Source organism: Oncorhynchus clarkii, chromosome 15, assembly GCF_045791955.1.
Source record: "Oncorhynchus clarkii lewisi isolate Uvic-CL-2024 chromosome 15, UVic_Ocla_1.0, whole genome shotgun sequence".
Classification (NCBI taxonomy): Eukaryota; Metazoa; Chordata; class Actinopteri; order Salmoniformes; family Salmonidae; genus Oncorhynchus; species Oncorhynchus clarkii.
The window spans coordinates 26,976,113-26,993,792 of NC_092161.1; the positions used below are offsets into that span (position 1 = coordinate 26,976,113).

Genomic DNA, 17,680 nt, shown 5'->3' on the forward strand with positions numbered 1-17,680 from the left:
GCCCAGGTTCAAGACTGAGTTTCTCAGTCTAGCAGTATAACACTAACCCACCATGCAACTTATTTACCAATCTGTTTCTGTGCCTGTTTGGCAACACTTTTTCCCACGTCAGAGGGTATGTCAGTGAATTGGTAATGCATCATTTGCTGAGCAGTGCCCGTGTAAAAAATTATTGAATCCAATTGTTAGACGTCTTTGCCTGACAAGGTCAAGTTAGGATGTGTTAGTTATCCTGTTAGAGCTTTTGTTCTGAAAATATTTGTTTTGTTTTAGGTGCCAAGCTTAAGTTATGTTTCAGCCATTGTGTAGGAGGGAGATCCCTAGATGTGTGCAGGAGGGCATGAGACAAAGGGATGCGTAGTATCGGTGGAGGAAGCTGTGGGGGTGCCCATGGGGCTGGAGATCTGAGGTGTCCGGTGAGAGAAAGGCAGGTTGCGGGTTCCAGGGTCAGAGTAGCACAGAAAGTGTTGTATGCTGAAGCAGTGTAGCGTGTGTTAGAGGAAGATGGGTACAGAGTGAGGGATCCTGAGAGGGTTCCTCTTGAGTACGCAGAGAGGAATGGGAATAATGTGGGTTTCTTAGCATTCATTGCCGTTGTTGTCAACTGTACTGCAGAAATGGGACTGTAAGTCACAGAAAATGGAGGTTGTGGTGGCAGCTGCAAAGAAGTACTTGTTATTGTTAGGTTTTACTGCAAAATAGTTGCAAGGGGGGGTTGAGTGGTAAAGTCCTGTCCTCCCAGACCATTGGCCTGGAGTAGGATTAGAAAGGATTAAATCGTGGAATGGGGTGTTTTTGGGCTAGTAGTTGGCAGGGAAATGATCCTTTTCCCCAATTTTGTATTACCGGAATTGAATGTAGGTAGGCCATGGCTGACCTCACACTCCAGTACAGTAGGTGGCAGTGTATGCACCTAGAAGTTGGATGTGAGCCACCAACCCAATCCTGAAGAAGGTGTGCTCCCAAGGCAATAACACAACATGGAATCCATGTTTGGTTTTGATTTTGGCGGTGGGGTGTTAGCATCTAACAATTGGATTGAATTATTTCCTGGGCACAGCTCGTCGACGCATTCCCTACCGTCCACTGACCACAGATATACCCTCCGACATGGGAAAAGCGTCGCCAAACAGGCAGACGCAGGTAGATAAGTTAAACATTGGTTTAGTGTTTTTCTGCTAGACCGAGATACAAACTCGATCCAGAACATGGACTAATCTTGGTTCTCAGTTGAAGCTCTTTTAACGGCACTGCCAATGCGTGTAACAGTCCTCACGCTCTGTCTACACGTTAACCAGTGTGAACAGAAGCTTCAGCATTGCTTGCTTTTTGGGGTTTTAGTCTGGGTTTCTGTATAGCACTTTGTGATATCGGCTGACGTAAAAAAGGCTTTATAAATAAATGTGATTGTTTACCCTATAGTCATTTAAATTTGCACCACTCCCAAAAGTATGGTAAATAAATCAATATGCACTACCGTTCAAAAGTTTGGGGTCACTTAGAAACGTCCTTGTTTTTGAAAGAAAAGCAATGTTTGTCCATTAAAATAACATTGATCAGAAATACAGTGTAGACCTTGTTAAAGTTGTAAATTACTATTGTAGCTGGAAATGTTCTTTAATGTTCTTATGTTCTTTTATTTAAAAAAAATATTTAATGGAATATCTACATAGGTGTACAGAGGCCCATTATCAGCAGCCATCACTCGTGTTCCAATGGCACGTTGTGTGTGCTAATCCAAGTTGTATCATTTTAAAAGGCTAATTTATCATTATAAAAACATTTTGCTATTATGTTAAACTGTTGTGCTGATTTAAAGAAGCAATAAAACTGGCCTTTAGACTAGTTCAGTATTTGGAGCATCAACATTTGTGCATTTGATTACAGGCTGAACATGTCAAGGAACTTTCTTCTGAAACTCGTCAGTCTATTCTTGTTCTGATAAATGAAGGCTATTCCATGCGAGAAATTTCCAAGAAACTGAAGATCTCATACAACGCTATGTACTACTCCATTTCACAGAACAGCACAAACTGGCTCTAACCAGAATAGAAAGAGGAGTTGGAGGTCCTGGTGCACAACTGAGCAAGAGGACAAGTACTTTAGTGTCTAGTTTGAGAAACGGACGCCTCACAAGTCCTCAACTGGCAGCTTCATTAAATAGTACCCACAAAACACCAGTCTCAACGTTTACAGTGAAGAGGTGACTCCGGGATGCTGGCCATCTTGGGCGGCGTTCCTCTCTGTGTTCTTTTGGCCATCTTAATCTTTTCTTTTTATTGGCCAGTCTGAGATATGGCTTTTTCTTTGCAACTGCCTAGAAGGCCAACATCCCAGAGTAGTCTCTTCATTGTTGACGTTGAGACTAGTGTTTTGCGGGTACTATTTAATGAAGCTGCCAGTTGAGGACTTGCTCCAGATACTCAACTAGTCTAAAGAATGCCAGTTTCATTGCTTCTTTAATCAGAACAGTTTTTGTCTGTGCTAACATAATTGCAAAAGAGTTTTCTAATGATCAATTAGCATTTTTAAAATAGTAAACTTGGATTAGCTAACACAATGTGCCTTTGGAACACAGGAGTGATGGTTGATGATAATGGGCCTATGTAGATATTCCATAAATCAGCCGTTTCAAGCTACAATAGTAATTTACAACATTAACAATGTCTACACTGTATGTCTGCTCAATTGTTATTTTAATGGGGGAAAAAATGATTTTCTTTCAAAAACAAGGACATTTAAGTGACCCCAAACTTTTGAATGTTATATAAACTCAGCAAAAAAAAATGTCCTCTCACTGTCAACTGCGTTTATTTTCAGCAAACTTATCATGTGTATATGTTTGTATGTACATAACAAGATTCAACAACTGAGACGAACTGAACACGTTTCACAGACATGTGATTAACATAAATGGAATAACGTGTCCCTGAACAAAGAGACAATCAAAAGTAACAGTCAGTATCTGGTGTATCTGGCCACCAGCTGCATGAAGTACTGCTGTGCATCTCCTCCTTATGGACTGCACCAGCTTTGCCAGTTCTTGCTGTGAGATGTTACCCCACTCTTCCACCAAGGTACCTGCAAGTTCCTGGACATTTCTGGGGGGAATGGCCCTAGCCCTCACCCTCTGATCCAACAGGTCCCAGATGTGCTAAATGGGATTGATATCCGGGCTCTTCACTGGCCATGGCATAACACTGACATTCCTGTCTTGCAGGAAGTCACGCACAGAATGAGCAGTATGGCTGGAGGGTCATGTCAGGATGAGCCTGCAGGAAGGGTACCACATGAGGGAGGATGTCTTCCCTGTAACGCACAGCGTTGAGATTGCCTGCAATGACAACAAGCTCAGTCCGATGATGCTGTTACACACCGTCCCAGACCATGACGGACCCTCCACCTCCAAATTGATCCCCTTCCAGAGTACAGACCTCGGTGTAACGCTCATTACTTTGACGATAAACGCGAATCCGACCATTACCCCATGTGAGACAAAACCGCAAATCGTCAGAGAAGAGCACTTTTTGCCAGTCCTGTATGGTCTAGCAACTGTGGGTTTGTGCCCATAGGCGACGTTGTTGCCGGTGGTGTCTGTTGAGGACCTGCCTTACAACAGGCCTACAAGCCCTCAGTCCAGCCTCTCTCAGCCGATTGCGGAAAGTCTGAGCACTGATGGCGGGATTGTGTGTTCCTGGTGTAACTTGGGAAGTTGTTGTTACCATCCTGTACCTGTCCTAAAGGTGTGATGTATCGATCCTGTGCAGGTGTTACACGTGGTCTGCCACTGTGAGGACGATCCTGTAGCTCTGTCTTAGGCGTCTCACAGTATGGCCATTGCAATTTATTTGTCAGACAGGGTCCTGAAAATGGGCCGTTTATTTTTTTTGGCTGAGTTTTGTATATCTCTCTGCAGAGGCACTTATAAAGGGATAGTGCGAGACTTCAGCAATTATGCCTTTCTCTACTTACCCTGAGTCAGATGAACTCATGGATACCATTATTGTCTCTGTGCGCAGTTTGAAGGAAGTTACAACCTAGCGTTGGCGCAATGACTGGAAGTCTATGGGAACAGCTAGCATGCTAGCTCTTCCTGTAGAAATGCTTGTTAGAAATGGCTCGCAAAACTACCTTCAACTTCCTTCCAACTGCACGCATAGACAAATGGTATCTGGACTTAATTGCCAAAAAACACATACTATCCATTTTAAGATCAATGACAAGTTACAATGTGTAGGCTATTTGTAGCAAACAGAATGAGCAGTGGTGCGAATGAGAGCCACGATCACACAGGCACCACTTGCTCCTCATCTCCCTGCAGTGGCTCTCATCAGTTATATCTTTGATATTGTCAACATAATTACATTTTCATACATTTTGGAGTAGAATGTCTAACCTCAATCATTCTACCCAAAAAATATCCTGGGGGTTATGCCCCGGACACATTTTGCTGCGGGGGTTAAAGCGACCATATATTGGAGTTCTTTTTCATTTGATTGTAGAGGGCCTTATGTTTCCAGAACCGTATTGCGATTAAGAATCGATTCACGTTTAGATGGCGTAGTTGGCTGCCAGAACCAGTTTACCTCTGAACATTGCATATAAGGAAGGGTCTTGGATGTTAATGGAGTAGGCTAGCCTTCACTCCTTAACAGTACATCTTGGACTAATGTTTCACCAAACTTGTCTTGAGGACAAACATCCGTGACCGTTCAGCCACAAGACTTGAAATGCCTTCCAGATGTTGGCATTCCAAGATGATTTTTAGCCAGATTAGTATAACTCTAAACGACTGGTCCCTTATTTGACTGAGTAACTGGTATGATCTGTCACCAAAAGGAATAATTTCCAGTATTAAGTGCCACCCCCTTCCCAACACATTACCCAGATCTATCATTGTTTAGATTCAACATCAGTGGGGGTACAATTTAAAAGCTCTTGTTTGTTGTTTTAGAATGGGCTGAAAGGTTTTTGGAATTGTGTCAGTTGGACACTGCTTTCTGGACTCTGACGAATCTATCTTGATCCATCCATGGCCATTGTCCAGTTGCACTCCATGACTGGGGATGGTTGTGTGGCCTCGGAAAGAAGTTCAGCTTGGCAGCAGTCAGTCTCCAGGGCCTGTTGGGCGTGGGGTTGAGTGGTTGTTGGGCGGACAGGGATGTGCGGTCCGAGGGGATAAGGCAGCTGGAGTTGGGCCGGGGCCATCTAGATGTCTGCCCTCAACAATGCTGCTCAGTCTTAAGCCCTAAGTTCATTCAGTTCCTAAAGACTCTCAAGAGATGCGCTTTCTCAAACTCTGTCATAGTATGTAGCAAGTGCTTTCTATCAGGATACTTGAGCTGCTCAAAAATGTCTTCATCTGTATTTTATAGGACAAATCGAGAGGCGACACCAAACCCTGTGAACCACTGATTAGGTGTCTGAAAATACTCCATGAAGCACTGAATGGTAAACAAAACATAAGCTATTTGTATTCACAACATCAGCTAAGTTCAATCTTCTGCATAGACTAGTGTCAGATGCAATGCACTCCATTCCAGTTGAAGGTCATCATGCAGAATTATGGTGTCTGCCATTTGTTGTATGGTCACTTCACTCAAATTAGAACTTTTTATGAAACATTTCCCAAACCGTTTTCTGTTCCAGTGTCGTCTTTGAGCGCCATGGTATCACGGTTGGAGATAATGGCCAAACAGAGAGGGTAATATGATAATTTTGTAATCTGTTTTCATTCTGTAATATAATGCCTAGACTTTGTGTCCCTCTACTGGATAATCCAGGGACCTATACCCATTTTGAATGCTCCAAATCAGTGCAGCATCTTTTGAGTTTCCAGATTTTTGGATCGAAAGATTCTTAGGCCTGTACAGTATGGAATTAATTTGATTCTATACACTAAATAACCTCCATTGCACTCTTGGTGTTTTGCAATGGCGTGTCTCATTATTGAGCCTTGACCTCTGTTTTGTACAGGATGGGGTCCCACCTGAGCCCCACTGAGACAACCTGTTACCTCACAGCTGACATGTTCTACCTAGAGGTCCTACTGCTGCCTGGGGGAGAGGTGGAGGATGTGAAGTTGGCCCAACATGGAGAAGCCCCTGTGGTATTAGACTGATATTGTTTCATTCCTATATAGGTAAACATTTTGTAATGTTTCAAATTACTCATGTCACTCAAGCCAATGTTTTTTGTGTGTTACAGTCAAGCGAGTCACTTCTTCAACTGCTAAAGTAAGATGTAATACATATGGTCTGACTAATACAATTTGTCAACTGAGGTCACCTGACATTTATTTTACCAAGTTCTAACAAAGTATACATTGTTGGCACTTCAGATTACCTCCATCTGTTTATTACTGCACAGGTCAAAGAAGTTTGAAGAATTCTCAGTGAAACTGAAAGGCCTTTCCTCCCTGTACAGCATCCCTGGAGACAAGTACTGCCTTTTTACCACTAGTTGATATTCAATGTCATTGGTTAAGTGGCATGATAACAGGACAGTCTAATATCTTTTAGTGAGACCAAGATCAAGGTCTACACAGCCCTTCAGTTCTTGGGGAAAGATCTACAGAAGATATCCCATTTGCCAAGGTTAGTGAAATGTAATAAGAATGGCCGAAGTTGAATAGAGGGAATTGTGACTCCTGCATTTTGCTGTGAGAATTAAATAACCTAGAGGTTGTCTTGAATGAAATGCTATATCATTGTGTTGAAATATTCACATGTTTTTTCTCCTCTCAGAGCATTAAGGGAGTGCAATCTTCAAGTGGACATGATTCTCAATGGCAGGATTGGCTATCTTACGGCAGGGAGCGAAGGTAGGTTACTAATAAAGGGAGCAAGACCATTAGCCAGAAAGCCCCTAGTCGTTCCTTTAGCTGCTCGATCACCCTCAATGACAAACAGAAATATGCTTTTTTTTGTGTGTCTGTCCTATTCAGGTATCCCAATGACTATCCAATACTACATCAGCCCTTCTGACATTCTGTTGGAGATGTCCGATTCAGGTATGTTTTGGAACATTCGCAACTGTATTTGAATGCTGTTTCTTAAAATATATATAATTAAGTACTGTTGTGTTCTGCTATGGGGTTGCAGAAAGGGGCAGTGTTGGCCAGTTGGCCTTGGTGACAGTGGGGCCAACTGACTCTACACACAAGCTCCAGATGGCATCTGTCATCCCACAGCCACCTCAGCTTGACGCCCAGGGGTAACTATCTCAATGTCATTATATTACTATTTTCAAATGATGCATTGATATCTGAGGTTTTCTAAGTGCAGACATGGAATTCCCCATATTAGGATGAAATCCCACATTAAGACAGCTATGCTAATAAAGAGCTTGAGTTTGATGTGTTTTTTGTTGTTGCAGTCTACCATTGTTCAGTCCTCTCTGTGAGGTGCTCTCTGAAATGATGCCAGCCTGCTTCCAGCTCAAACTGCAGCCACCCCTACCAATGCTCTCTTCCTTTGTTGAGAAGCTCAGCCAAATTACAGGTTTGTATGCTTTGATACTCCTTTTTTTAGCAAGATTCAATTGTGCTTATAGTCTTATCTGTGAATAAATGGGTCTTCTTGCACTGTAATTCACATTGGGATGATACCAGACACATTTCAATTGAACACATTGTTGTACAACTTCCTTTCTTGTGATCAAACTGCTACTGTTTCCTAGATGTTGCCATAGCTGATGCTGACCTGCAGTGGGCACCATTTCCCCAGTTGATGATGACCTTATTAGGGGAGAATGGTAGCAACAAAACATGGGATGGCCAAGATGCCCACTTTCTAGTGGTTTGTGTGTATATATGCTTAAACCAAAACAGATTTTGAATGCTTATGGACTTATAATTTTGCTCTACAACGTATATCATACTGGCACTACCGGTATTTCATTGACAGCTGTGCACAGTAAGACCTACACCACTTTATTTTGGGGCGGCAGCGTAGCCTAGTGGTTAGAGCGTTGGACTAGTAACCGGAAGGTTGCGAGTTCAAACCCCCGAGCTGACAAGGTACAAATCTGTCGTTCTGCCCCTGAACAGGCAGTTAACCCACTGTTCCCAGGCCGTCATTGAAAATAAGAATTTGTTCTTAACTGACTTGCCTGGTTAAATAAAGGTAAAATAAAAAAAAATAAATAAATAAAAATTCTACTCAGCATTCCATCGAAGGTAATCATTTTGACACACCGGTCTTCTCCATCCAGCCCCTCCCAGGTAAAGAGATACACAGCTATGTGCTGCCGGGGGCTCCATGGGAAGAAGCTGCTCTGAGGGGGGCGCTGATGAGTACCATTCCCTTTACCCACCCCGCCCATGTCCCTGCCCTACTGGAGCTGCTCCGCCACCAGTGTGCAATTAACACTCTACTGGCCAGCTGCATTACCTCTCTCAGGCTTAGCCCAGGTAAGTGAGCAACTGAGCATACATCAGGGTTCTAATCCTACAATCCCCAAATGTCACAGAATAATATTTAGTTATTACATGGATGGTATCTAATGTGTCATAAGGATGCAACCATTCATCAGATTACTTATGTCAAACTGTTCATACGAGTGAACATTGTTGACTTGGCTATAACCAAACCCCCTTTTCTAGGTCCAGTGTGTGACCTATACTGCGAAGTCCTCCCTGAGTCAGGTTCCAGCCTCTCTGTGACCTTTCACCTATCTGACAGTGACTCTCTATCTGTTTGTGAGTATTTGTTATCTCTACTCTGCAGGGGTCAGTTTAGCGGAATCACAATACAGTATGTTACACTCCATTTCTCTACTCAGGGTTTAGTGTGGTGTATTGTTGTCTTGCAGTGCTGGTGAATGTGGCAGACTCCCGGAAGCTCACCTGCAGTCTGTTTGCAGTGGGGTCAGAGTCAGAATCCATGGATGAATACGTCTCCAGAGTCCTAAAGAGGTTTGAGTTTGTATTCTCCCACTAGGTCCATCATTTGTCAGTCATACTGCTTAATTTTGTCTCTAGGCAGAGACCACGTTCTTACCCTGAGTATTTACTCAATGAGTTGTTGGTTACATGTCTTCGATATTCATCGTCTTGCTCTTCTGATTCAGATGTATGTCTATTCCTGTGACCATGCGTGCCTTGAATCGGAGGGTGTCCAAGAGGACCTGTGGAGAAGCTCTACCTGCATGCTCCGTCACCATAGCCACTGCAGATGTCAGCCCTGCTTCTCCTCTCCCCATGTCCTGTGAGGCTGACGGCAGTCTCTCTTCTGGCTCTGGCCTGGAGTCCATTGGCATCCCTACTACCTCCTCTACCGCTGCCGTGTTCTCCCAGGATGCAATGGGGCCGGATACCACCGCAACGGCGGCAGAGTCTGCCTTCTGTCTGTCTGTTGCTGAAGTCAATACAAACCCTACTGCCAACCCTTACCCCTGTGCCTCGGTGTGTGTGTATTCACATTGGATGCACAACAACCATCTCCCAGAACTTATCTAGTCAGTTTAATGCGTGACCCTCAAAGGGGTTAAAATGTTTAAGTGATATTTTTATTGAATGGTTCTAAAAAATAAAGTCTTGACCTATTAGTTGTTTTGAGGTAGCCTTCACATCAGCATAATAGGCTTTTAAACGATAATTACTTGAATATAAAGTAATTGTACTGCTTATAACTGTCCCTGCCAAAAACATATTTTAGAAAATAAGCAAGCCCTTAGCACTGTTTTACTTTGTTAGTGGGCTTCAGACGTCAGCGTGTTAAACTTCACATATTACTCTAATTTATGACATGTAAACCTTAGACCATAGCATACACTGTGCATGCATTTGTAATTGCTTTAAACCACAATATGAATAGTGTGTATTTCTAAAAACTCCTCTCTATATCATTGTGTGCGGCGGTATCAATTCTCAGACCAGAGAACCGGTTAGTTACAACTGTTTTTATGGTCTTGGCTGCAGTTTCCTTTTATTTGTTTTATTTACCTCTCACGCTCGCCTGCACGTGTCAGTAAAACTCTCTTAAATTAAGGATGTAGAACACATTCTTGGTGTGCATTCCAGTATGGCAGCAATGGTTTGCTGTAAAAGGTTTGGGGGCTTGGCATTTGATCCCTTCAGAGACAGACAAAAATCAAGTAGATTAAAAAGAAATCGCCATTAGCAAATGGCAACAGCTAATCTTCCTGTGGTCCGACACAAAACATTAGACAAACAATTTAGTAACTTAGACATTACAGACTTGAATGCATACATTACTATACACGCAAACTTACTAGACAGTTCATTAGGTACACAACCCCGTTCATGAAAATAGATCACGCCTACAGACGTGAGTGGCTGTGGCTTGCTATATAAAATAGGCATCGAGGCATTCAGTTACTGCTCGATTGAATGTAAGAATGGGCTAAAATTAGTTACCTAAGCGACTTTGAGCTTGGTATGATCGTTGTTGCCAGGCGTGCCGGATCCAGTACATCAGAAACGGCCGCCATCCTGGGCTTTTCATGCACAATAGTGTCTAGAGTTTACCGAGAATGGTGCGACAAATAGAAAACATCCCATCAGCGGCAGTCCTGTGGGCGAAAAGAGCAAGAATCGGGAAAGCTAACAGGCGGACCACAAACAGTGCAGTACAACACTAGTGTGCAGAAAGGTGTCTTGGAACCTACAACTGGATGGACTATTGCAACAGATGAGCGCACTCCTCAGATGAGTTCCACTCCTATCAGGTAAAAACAAGAAGCAGCTCCAGTGAGCGAGCCCTATCGTGCATACATTTATTTTGTCCCATCACCTTACCGCTACACCTGGCTATCAGCGGAGCCTTGTCTGGCAGCGAAACAGTTTACTGCATTTAAAAAAAACAGCTGATATGGCTGACTTGCTTAATAATCAAATTTGGTTTCTACTTACGATTGAAATGTACAAACTATGGCATAATGGGACGAAGAGTGGTTGAGGCAATCCATAATTTTGATTAAGACAATGAGCGAGCTAGGACGAACATAGTCAATATAACTATTTGTTCAGCACCTTTGAAATGTACAGCGACAGAATTCAGAACATGGGCCGTTCTTACACTATTCTACCGGTCCACCAAGTCAGATTCGTAGGATAAATAAGGGGGGCATATAAGCAGACAAGTAAAGCTCTTACAATATTTGATGATGACATTTCTCTAAAACAGGCTATATGCTACAGGTGCACCACCAAGTCAGAACAGTAGGCTAAGTTATAAGGGGAAAGGCACATGGGCTACTAACAGCTTACTACACAACATACAGTTAGTATTAGCTAATTAGCTAGTAATATCTCCCTTGCATATTAAATCATTTATGAAGCAGCATACAATACATTTTTGAACTCACCTTGTTGTGCTGTGCTCACTTTAACAGGCTTCATGAGCAAATTTCTGTCATCGAACTTTGTCATCAAAGTCTCGCATTCTCTGGATGTATGGTGTTCTCAAAACAACTGGGAAATAACAAGGTTGAATCATGATGACGTCAGGGATCTTCAGATCGAAGCTCTAGAAAGAGGCATGAGTTCCTGACTTCCAATTCGGAGTTAGATGACCGTTCAAAACATTTTTTCCCGGTCGGAGCTCTTTTTTTTTTTTAGAGTCCCCAGTTGTTTTGGATTCTGAGCACGGCAGACGTCATGCTGGATTGACAGCATGGCCCACTTTGAATGTTTATCCTTTTAAGCTTGGAAAAGAGATCCTTAGACCTAGACTTGGACAACACACCCACTCCACTGAATAGCAGGCTAGTGATTGCAATGCTTACAGTTAGCCACTGATTCCTTCCAAACCACTAATTGATGAATATGCGATTTCCAAATTGTTGTGTAATGTTTGTTGCGTAATGGCGGCAGGTAGCCTAGTGGTTAAAGTTGTAACTGAAAGGTTGCAAGATCGAATCCCCGAGCTGACAAGGTAAAAAGCTATCGTTCTGCACCTGAACAAGGCAGTTAACCTACTGTTCCTAGGCCATCATTGAAAATAAGAATTTGTTCTTAACTGACTTGCCTAGTTAAATAAAGGTAAAATATATACACTGCTCAAAAAAATAAAGGGAACACTTAAACAACACAATGTAACTCCAAGTCAATCACACTTCTGTGAAATCAAACTGTCCACTTAGGAAGCAACACTGATTGACAATAAATTTCACATGCTGTTGTGCAAATGGAATAGACAACAGGTGGAAATTATAGGCATTTCGCAAGACACCCCCAATAAAGGAGTGGTTCTGCAGGTGGTACCACAGACCACTTCTCAGTTCCTATGCTTCCTGGCTGATGTTTTGGTCACTTTTGAATGCTGGCGGTGCTTTCACTCTAGTGGTAGCATGAGACGGAGTCTAAAACCCCCACAACTGGCTCAGGTAGTGCAGCTCATCCAGGATGGCACATCAATGCGAGATGTGGCAAGAAGGTTTGCTGTGTCTGTCAGTGTAGTGTCCAGAGCATGGAGGCGCTACCAGGAGACAGGCCAGTACATCAGGAGACGTGGAGGAGGCCGTAGGAGGGCAACAACCCAGCAGTAGGACCACTACCTCCGCCTTTGTGCAAGTAGGAGCAGGAGGAGCACTGCCAGAACCCTGCAAAATGACCTCCAGCGGGCCACAAATGTGCATGTGTCTGCTCAAACGGTCAGAAACAGACTCCATGAGGGTGGTATGAGGGCCCGACGTCCACAGGTGGGGGTTGTGCTTACAGCCCAACACTGTGCAGGACGTTTGGCATTTGCCAGAGAACACCAAGATTGGCAAATTCGCCACTGGCGCCCTGTGCTCTTCACAGATGAAAGCAGGTTCACACTGAGCATATGTGACAGACGTGACAGTCTGGAGACGCCGTGGAGAACGTTCTGCTGCCTGCAACATCCTCCAGCATGACCGGTTTGGCGGTGGGTCAGTCATGGTGTGGGGTGGCATTTCTTTGGGGGGCTGCACAGCCCTCATGTGCTCGCCAGAGGTAGCCTGACTGCCATTAGGTACCGAGATTAGATCCTCAGACCCCTTGTGAGACCATACGCTGGTGTGGTTGGCCCTGGGTTCCTCCTAATGCAAGGCAATGCTAGACCTTATGTGGCTGGAGTGTGTCAGCAGTTCCTGCAAGAGGAAGGCATTGATGCTATGGACTGGCCCGCCTGTTCCCCAGACCTGTTGAGCACATCTGGGACATCATGTCTCGCTCCATCCACCAACGCCACGTTGCACCACAGACTGTCCAGGAGTTGGCGGATGCTTTAGTCCAGGTCTGGGAGGACATACCTCAGGAGACCATCCGCCACCTCATCAGGAGCATGCCCAGGTGTTGTAGGGAGGTCATACAGGCACGTGGAGGCCACACACACTACTGAGCCTCATTTTGACTTGTTTTAAGGACATTACATCAAAGTTGGATCAGCCTGTAGTGTGGTTTTCCACTTTAATTTTGAGTGTGACTCCAAATCCAGACCTCCATGGGTTGATACATTTGATTTCCATTGATAATTTTTGTGTGATTTTGTTGTCAGCACATTCAACTATGTAAAGAAAAAAGTATTTAATACGAATATTTCATTCATTCAGATCTAGGATGTGTTATTTTAGTGTTCCCTTTATTTTTTTGAGCAGTGTATATATGTTTATGTTCAATGGCCCATGAGCACCGATGCGTTTTATCCATTATTTCTATTCACATGACAAGGAGTGAAAAGGATTTTCCAGTAGATTGTCGACTTGATTCATGATGATGACTACTAGCTTGCTAGCTAAGATTTTGAAAGTGTAATGTTGACATGATCAGTCCAATCAAAGCTAAGGTAATAATAACCTTGAGCCTTCTTGGGTGGGCACTTCTAATGTAACTATTGCAGCACCCAAGGGGCTTGAATTTTCAAGCTCTACCTGTTAATTTTGCGGCGATGTAGTGTCCCTATGAGTGACAGAACACTGAGCCAATCACGGCGCAACTAGAGAACTTTACCAACCCTTACGCTCCATATTTCCCCGCTGGCTGCCTCACCACCACAGCAAGCACTGAGCTAGGCTGAAACCATGTTCAGGTTTTATTCTAATGCAGGCGTCATAACCAGCCATACAATTACGCAATATATGTCACAACAACTGTAAAAATGTGGGTCATGACAGTGTTATGTCCATATTATAACAGGTTATGTCAGCTGTTAAGACATATTATGGCATGGTTATGACCGTGTCATAACGTGTAATGACGCTGGGTATCAAGTAAAGTGTTACCAATTATTTTCCTTATTTCTTTTAAATTATGTATTGGGAACAATTGAACAGACACACACTTCAGTATTTCCATGATAAGTGTATAAACATGGATTGTGCAATTCAGAAAACTTTTTCCCATGGTCAGTACAACACAAAGGCCACAGGGTGTGATACCTAAAGGAAGTTCAATGAACGTTTTGGATGATAGAAATATCATAGATATTTATATATCATTGATATTTCCTATTCCTGTTTAAACTTATTAACAATGGAACGTTTCCAATAATAGATTTTTATCACTTGTTATCTGCTCAGGAAAGTCATTCCCATTAAATACTGACACTTGAATAGTGTCCATGTCCACGTATAGTAAAGGAGCCTGGTCATGGGAGTTTCATGCGGGAATTGGTGGTGGTACTACTAGAGTAGTGAATTGTCACAAACGTAGACAGAGGTCGTGTTTGAATAGCCATACTAGCATACTACATACTTAAACTGCATACTAATTTCAGGGTTTGATCTACTAAAATGTACTAATATTTTCCGACTCACGTGTTTGACAACAGCTGATAATAAGATAAATTGACCGGCTGTACAAAAATGAACGATTGGCGGGAATCAACGCAATTGCCCATTTAGATAACGCATTCAGAGTACTATTTTCGAAATGTCACATACTATAAATGTTTATTTTTTGCAAACTATTTAGAAGCTAGTATGAGTATTCAAACACAACCAGTTATAGATATGTACATATATAGCACGTCCTTCAAATCACATAGTGCATGTCCAAAAGCTAATATGTGCTCATGGTAGCCTATTATGCTGTGCAATGCCAATGTTGTATCATTTGCTTCATGTAAAATTTTGCCTAGGTTATTGTATACTGAAGAGGTTCCCTCTGATTTATTTCATCATCTCCCTTTAAATAAGGTGCACTGTCTCTTTAAATCTAGACTAGCGGAGTGCGTTTTCCCTTCATTGCCAAAAGTTATTGGGTATGGTTCTGGACGCCTCCATGACTGCACGCAACCCGCAACAGCTGGTTGCATTTAGGGGGTTTAATTTAAAACGTATATTTGATATTATTTTGATGCTGGATTTATTCGAACAATGCAGACACAAAGTTATGGAGTTAAACAAACTATTTTGATAGAGAAGTTACGCTTCCCGTACCGTCTTGGAAACTCTAGTCTGGATTGGTTTGCGTAAAAATCGAAACGTCTTCTATCCCCGTTATTCTGTCAACATCTGGATTAACCATTCGATGACAAATATTATTTTAGAATTTCCTTAGTACTATGTGATCATTTCCTTTTTCATATATGATAGTGTGTGGACGCTTATCCTGGATTTGTGCTTTTTTGGATACCAATGAGTTCTGCATGTAGATTATGCATTCTTTAGGATGGGTGCGAACAATGGGAAACAGTATGGAAGTGAGGGTGAGTATTTGGAATGCCCAAACTTTGAAGGAAACATTCGCCAGGTTAACCAACTACTGAGAACGAACGTATCTTTTATGAATTCAACATTGATGGGTTTGTATTAGAATATAATGGAATCTTCTGTGCTGTTCCACAACTTAATTAATTGGTCTAATTTCAGAAGGCCTTTATCCATCCTTGCTTATTTAATAGCAAATATTTTGTTGCATTCAAAAATAGAGCTTTCCTGTACCAAAAAGGCATGTCAGGGTGTTTACTCTTAAAGTGAAGTAGGCTATAACCAGTTATATGGCAGACATATTTTATGCACATGATCATTCCATCTAGTCTATAGCCCAATAGGCCTTCTGTACCAGGTGAGGGGACTTTACTGTATGGGAAGTAAACATCAGACCTCATTGCATAATAATGACAACCTATATCATGGGACATAAAAAAGATGAGATAGAAGGATTGTTAATTGTGATAATAGCCTATGTTGTCTTGCAAAGTTACAAGATACCAATTTCGTGGAAGGACCTATGGGCTCCTGAGTGGCACAGTGGTTTAAGGCACTGCATCTCAGTGCTAGCTAGAAGTGTCACTACAGACATCCTGGTTCAAATCCAGGCTGGCTGTGATTGGGAGTCCCATAGGGCGGCGCACAATTGGCCGAGCATCGTCTGGGTTTGGCCAATGAACGCCGTCATTGTAAATAAGAATTTGTTCTTAACTGACTTGCCTAGTAAAATAAAAGATGACCCTTACATCCAAATAGCCTAATTTCTGACTGAGACACATACCAGCAGTGTAAAGTTAAGTTGTTTTTGGGGTATTGTACTGTACTTCACTATTTATATTTTTGACAACTTTTACTTCACTACATTCCTAGAGAAAATAATGTACTTTTTACTCCATACATTTTCCCTAATACCCAAAAGTACTCATTACATTTGGAATGTTTAGTAGAACAAGGAAAATGGTCCAATTCACGAAGTCATCAAGAGAACATCCCTGGTCATTCATACTGCCTCTGATCTGGCGGACTCACTAAAGAAATGCTTTGTTTGTAAATTATGTCTGAGTGTTGGAGTGTGCCCCTGGGTATCTGTACATTTAAAAAAATACAAGAACATTGTACCGACTGGTTTGCAAAATATAAGGAATTTGAAATGATTTAGACTTTTACTTTTGATACATAATTATATTTAAAACCCAATAGTTTAGACTTTTACTCAAGTAGTATTTTACTGGGTGACCTCATTTTCTATTAAGGTATCATTACTTTCACTCAAGTATGACAATTGGGTACTTTTTCCATCACTGACCATACACATACCATAATTTCTCTACCAAGGTCAAAATATAGACATCTACAAAGTATGACTATTTGGGATATTAATTTACAGTACTTAATTACGTGTTCAATTGTTACTGTGTTCTAGATTGGCATATCTCATCAACTCTTGCCGAGTTCAGCACCTCAGACCTCAAGTCTTCTCCCTCAGATTTTAACAGACCAGTTTATTAGACCATTTGTGGTTCACTCCTTATGTAAATACATATTTTTGTGTTACAACAGAAATCATTTGGGAGAGAGAATCATCTTAAACACTACTTGGGTGGCTTAGGATTCATACCTGTTCATTTTGCTCCACAGGAGATGACTGAACTAGCCTATGTTTACCGAAGGGATGTAGCCTGTTGCACAATAAGTTGCATGCAGCTCAGATGAAAACCTTCAAACAAGTTATGCAGTAAAGCTTTAATATTAACATTAATATTAAGGCTGTCAAACAGAATTGTATTAATGTGTTTTATAGAGTGTATTTCGGTCCATTTACACATCTGTTTCCTAGTGTCCCCCACAATAAATCACACTTCAGTAACTAAAACTGAGCAATGCTCTCCCAACACATTATATAAGCACAAGACAGGAAAGGACGTTTTTTCCCCAGAAATGTCAACAAGCATTTCTCAGGTGCCTTTCACAGGTCCACTTCCTCTGAATGTGTCAACTACATACTGATATTTCCCTCCAAGGACAGGAATCACGAGGT

The 17,680-nt window shown here is 42.1% G+C and overlaps 2 protein-coding genes across 2 annotated transcripts in view; both read left to right on the forward strand.

Annotated features, from left to right (window-relative positions):
- Positions 1-948: 948 nt before the first annotated feature.
- LOC139367129 (mediator complex subunit 1-like) lies at positions 949-9,549 on the forward strand. The gene is made up of 16 exons (XM_071105192.1): positions 949-1,143; positions 5,376-5,451; positions 5,650-5,704; positions 5,977-6,109; positions 6,208-6,236; positions 6,370-6,441; positions 6,522-6,596; positions 6,747-6,823; positions 6,947-7,012; positions 7,104-7,215; positions 7,378-7,502; positions 7,681-7,799; positions 8,215-8,413; positions 8,606-8,701; positions 8,815-8,917; positions 9,073-9,549. Exons 1-16 carry the CDS (start codon positions 1,111-1,113, stop codon positions 9,458-9,460), a joined length of 1,758 nt encoding a protein of 585 aa, XP_070961293.1. The 5' UTR covers positions 949-1,110; the 3' UTR covers positions 9,461-9,549.
- Positions 9,550-15,212: 5,663 nt separating this feature from the next.
- LOC139366758 (F-box/LRR-repeat protein 7-like) overlaps positions 15,213-17,680 on the forward strand; it is a 33,994-nt gene continuing 31,526 nt past the window's right edge. The window contains exon 1 of the mRNA XM_071104460.1: positions 15,213-15,638. Coding sequence (XP_070960561.1) covers positions 15,602-15,638 — 37 coding nt within the window. The 5' untranslated portion in view covers positions 15,213-15,601. The remainder of the gene's footprint in view (positions 15,639-17,680) is intronic.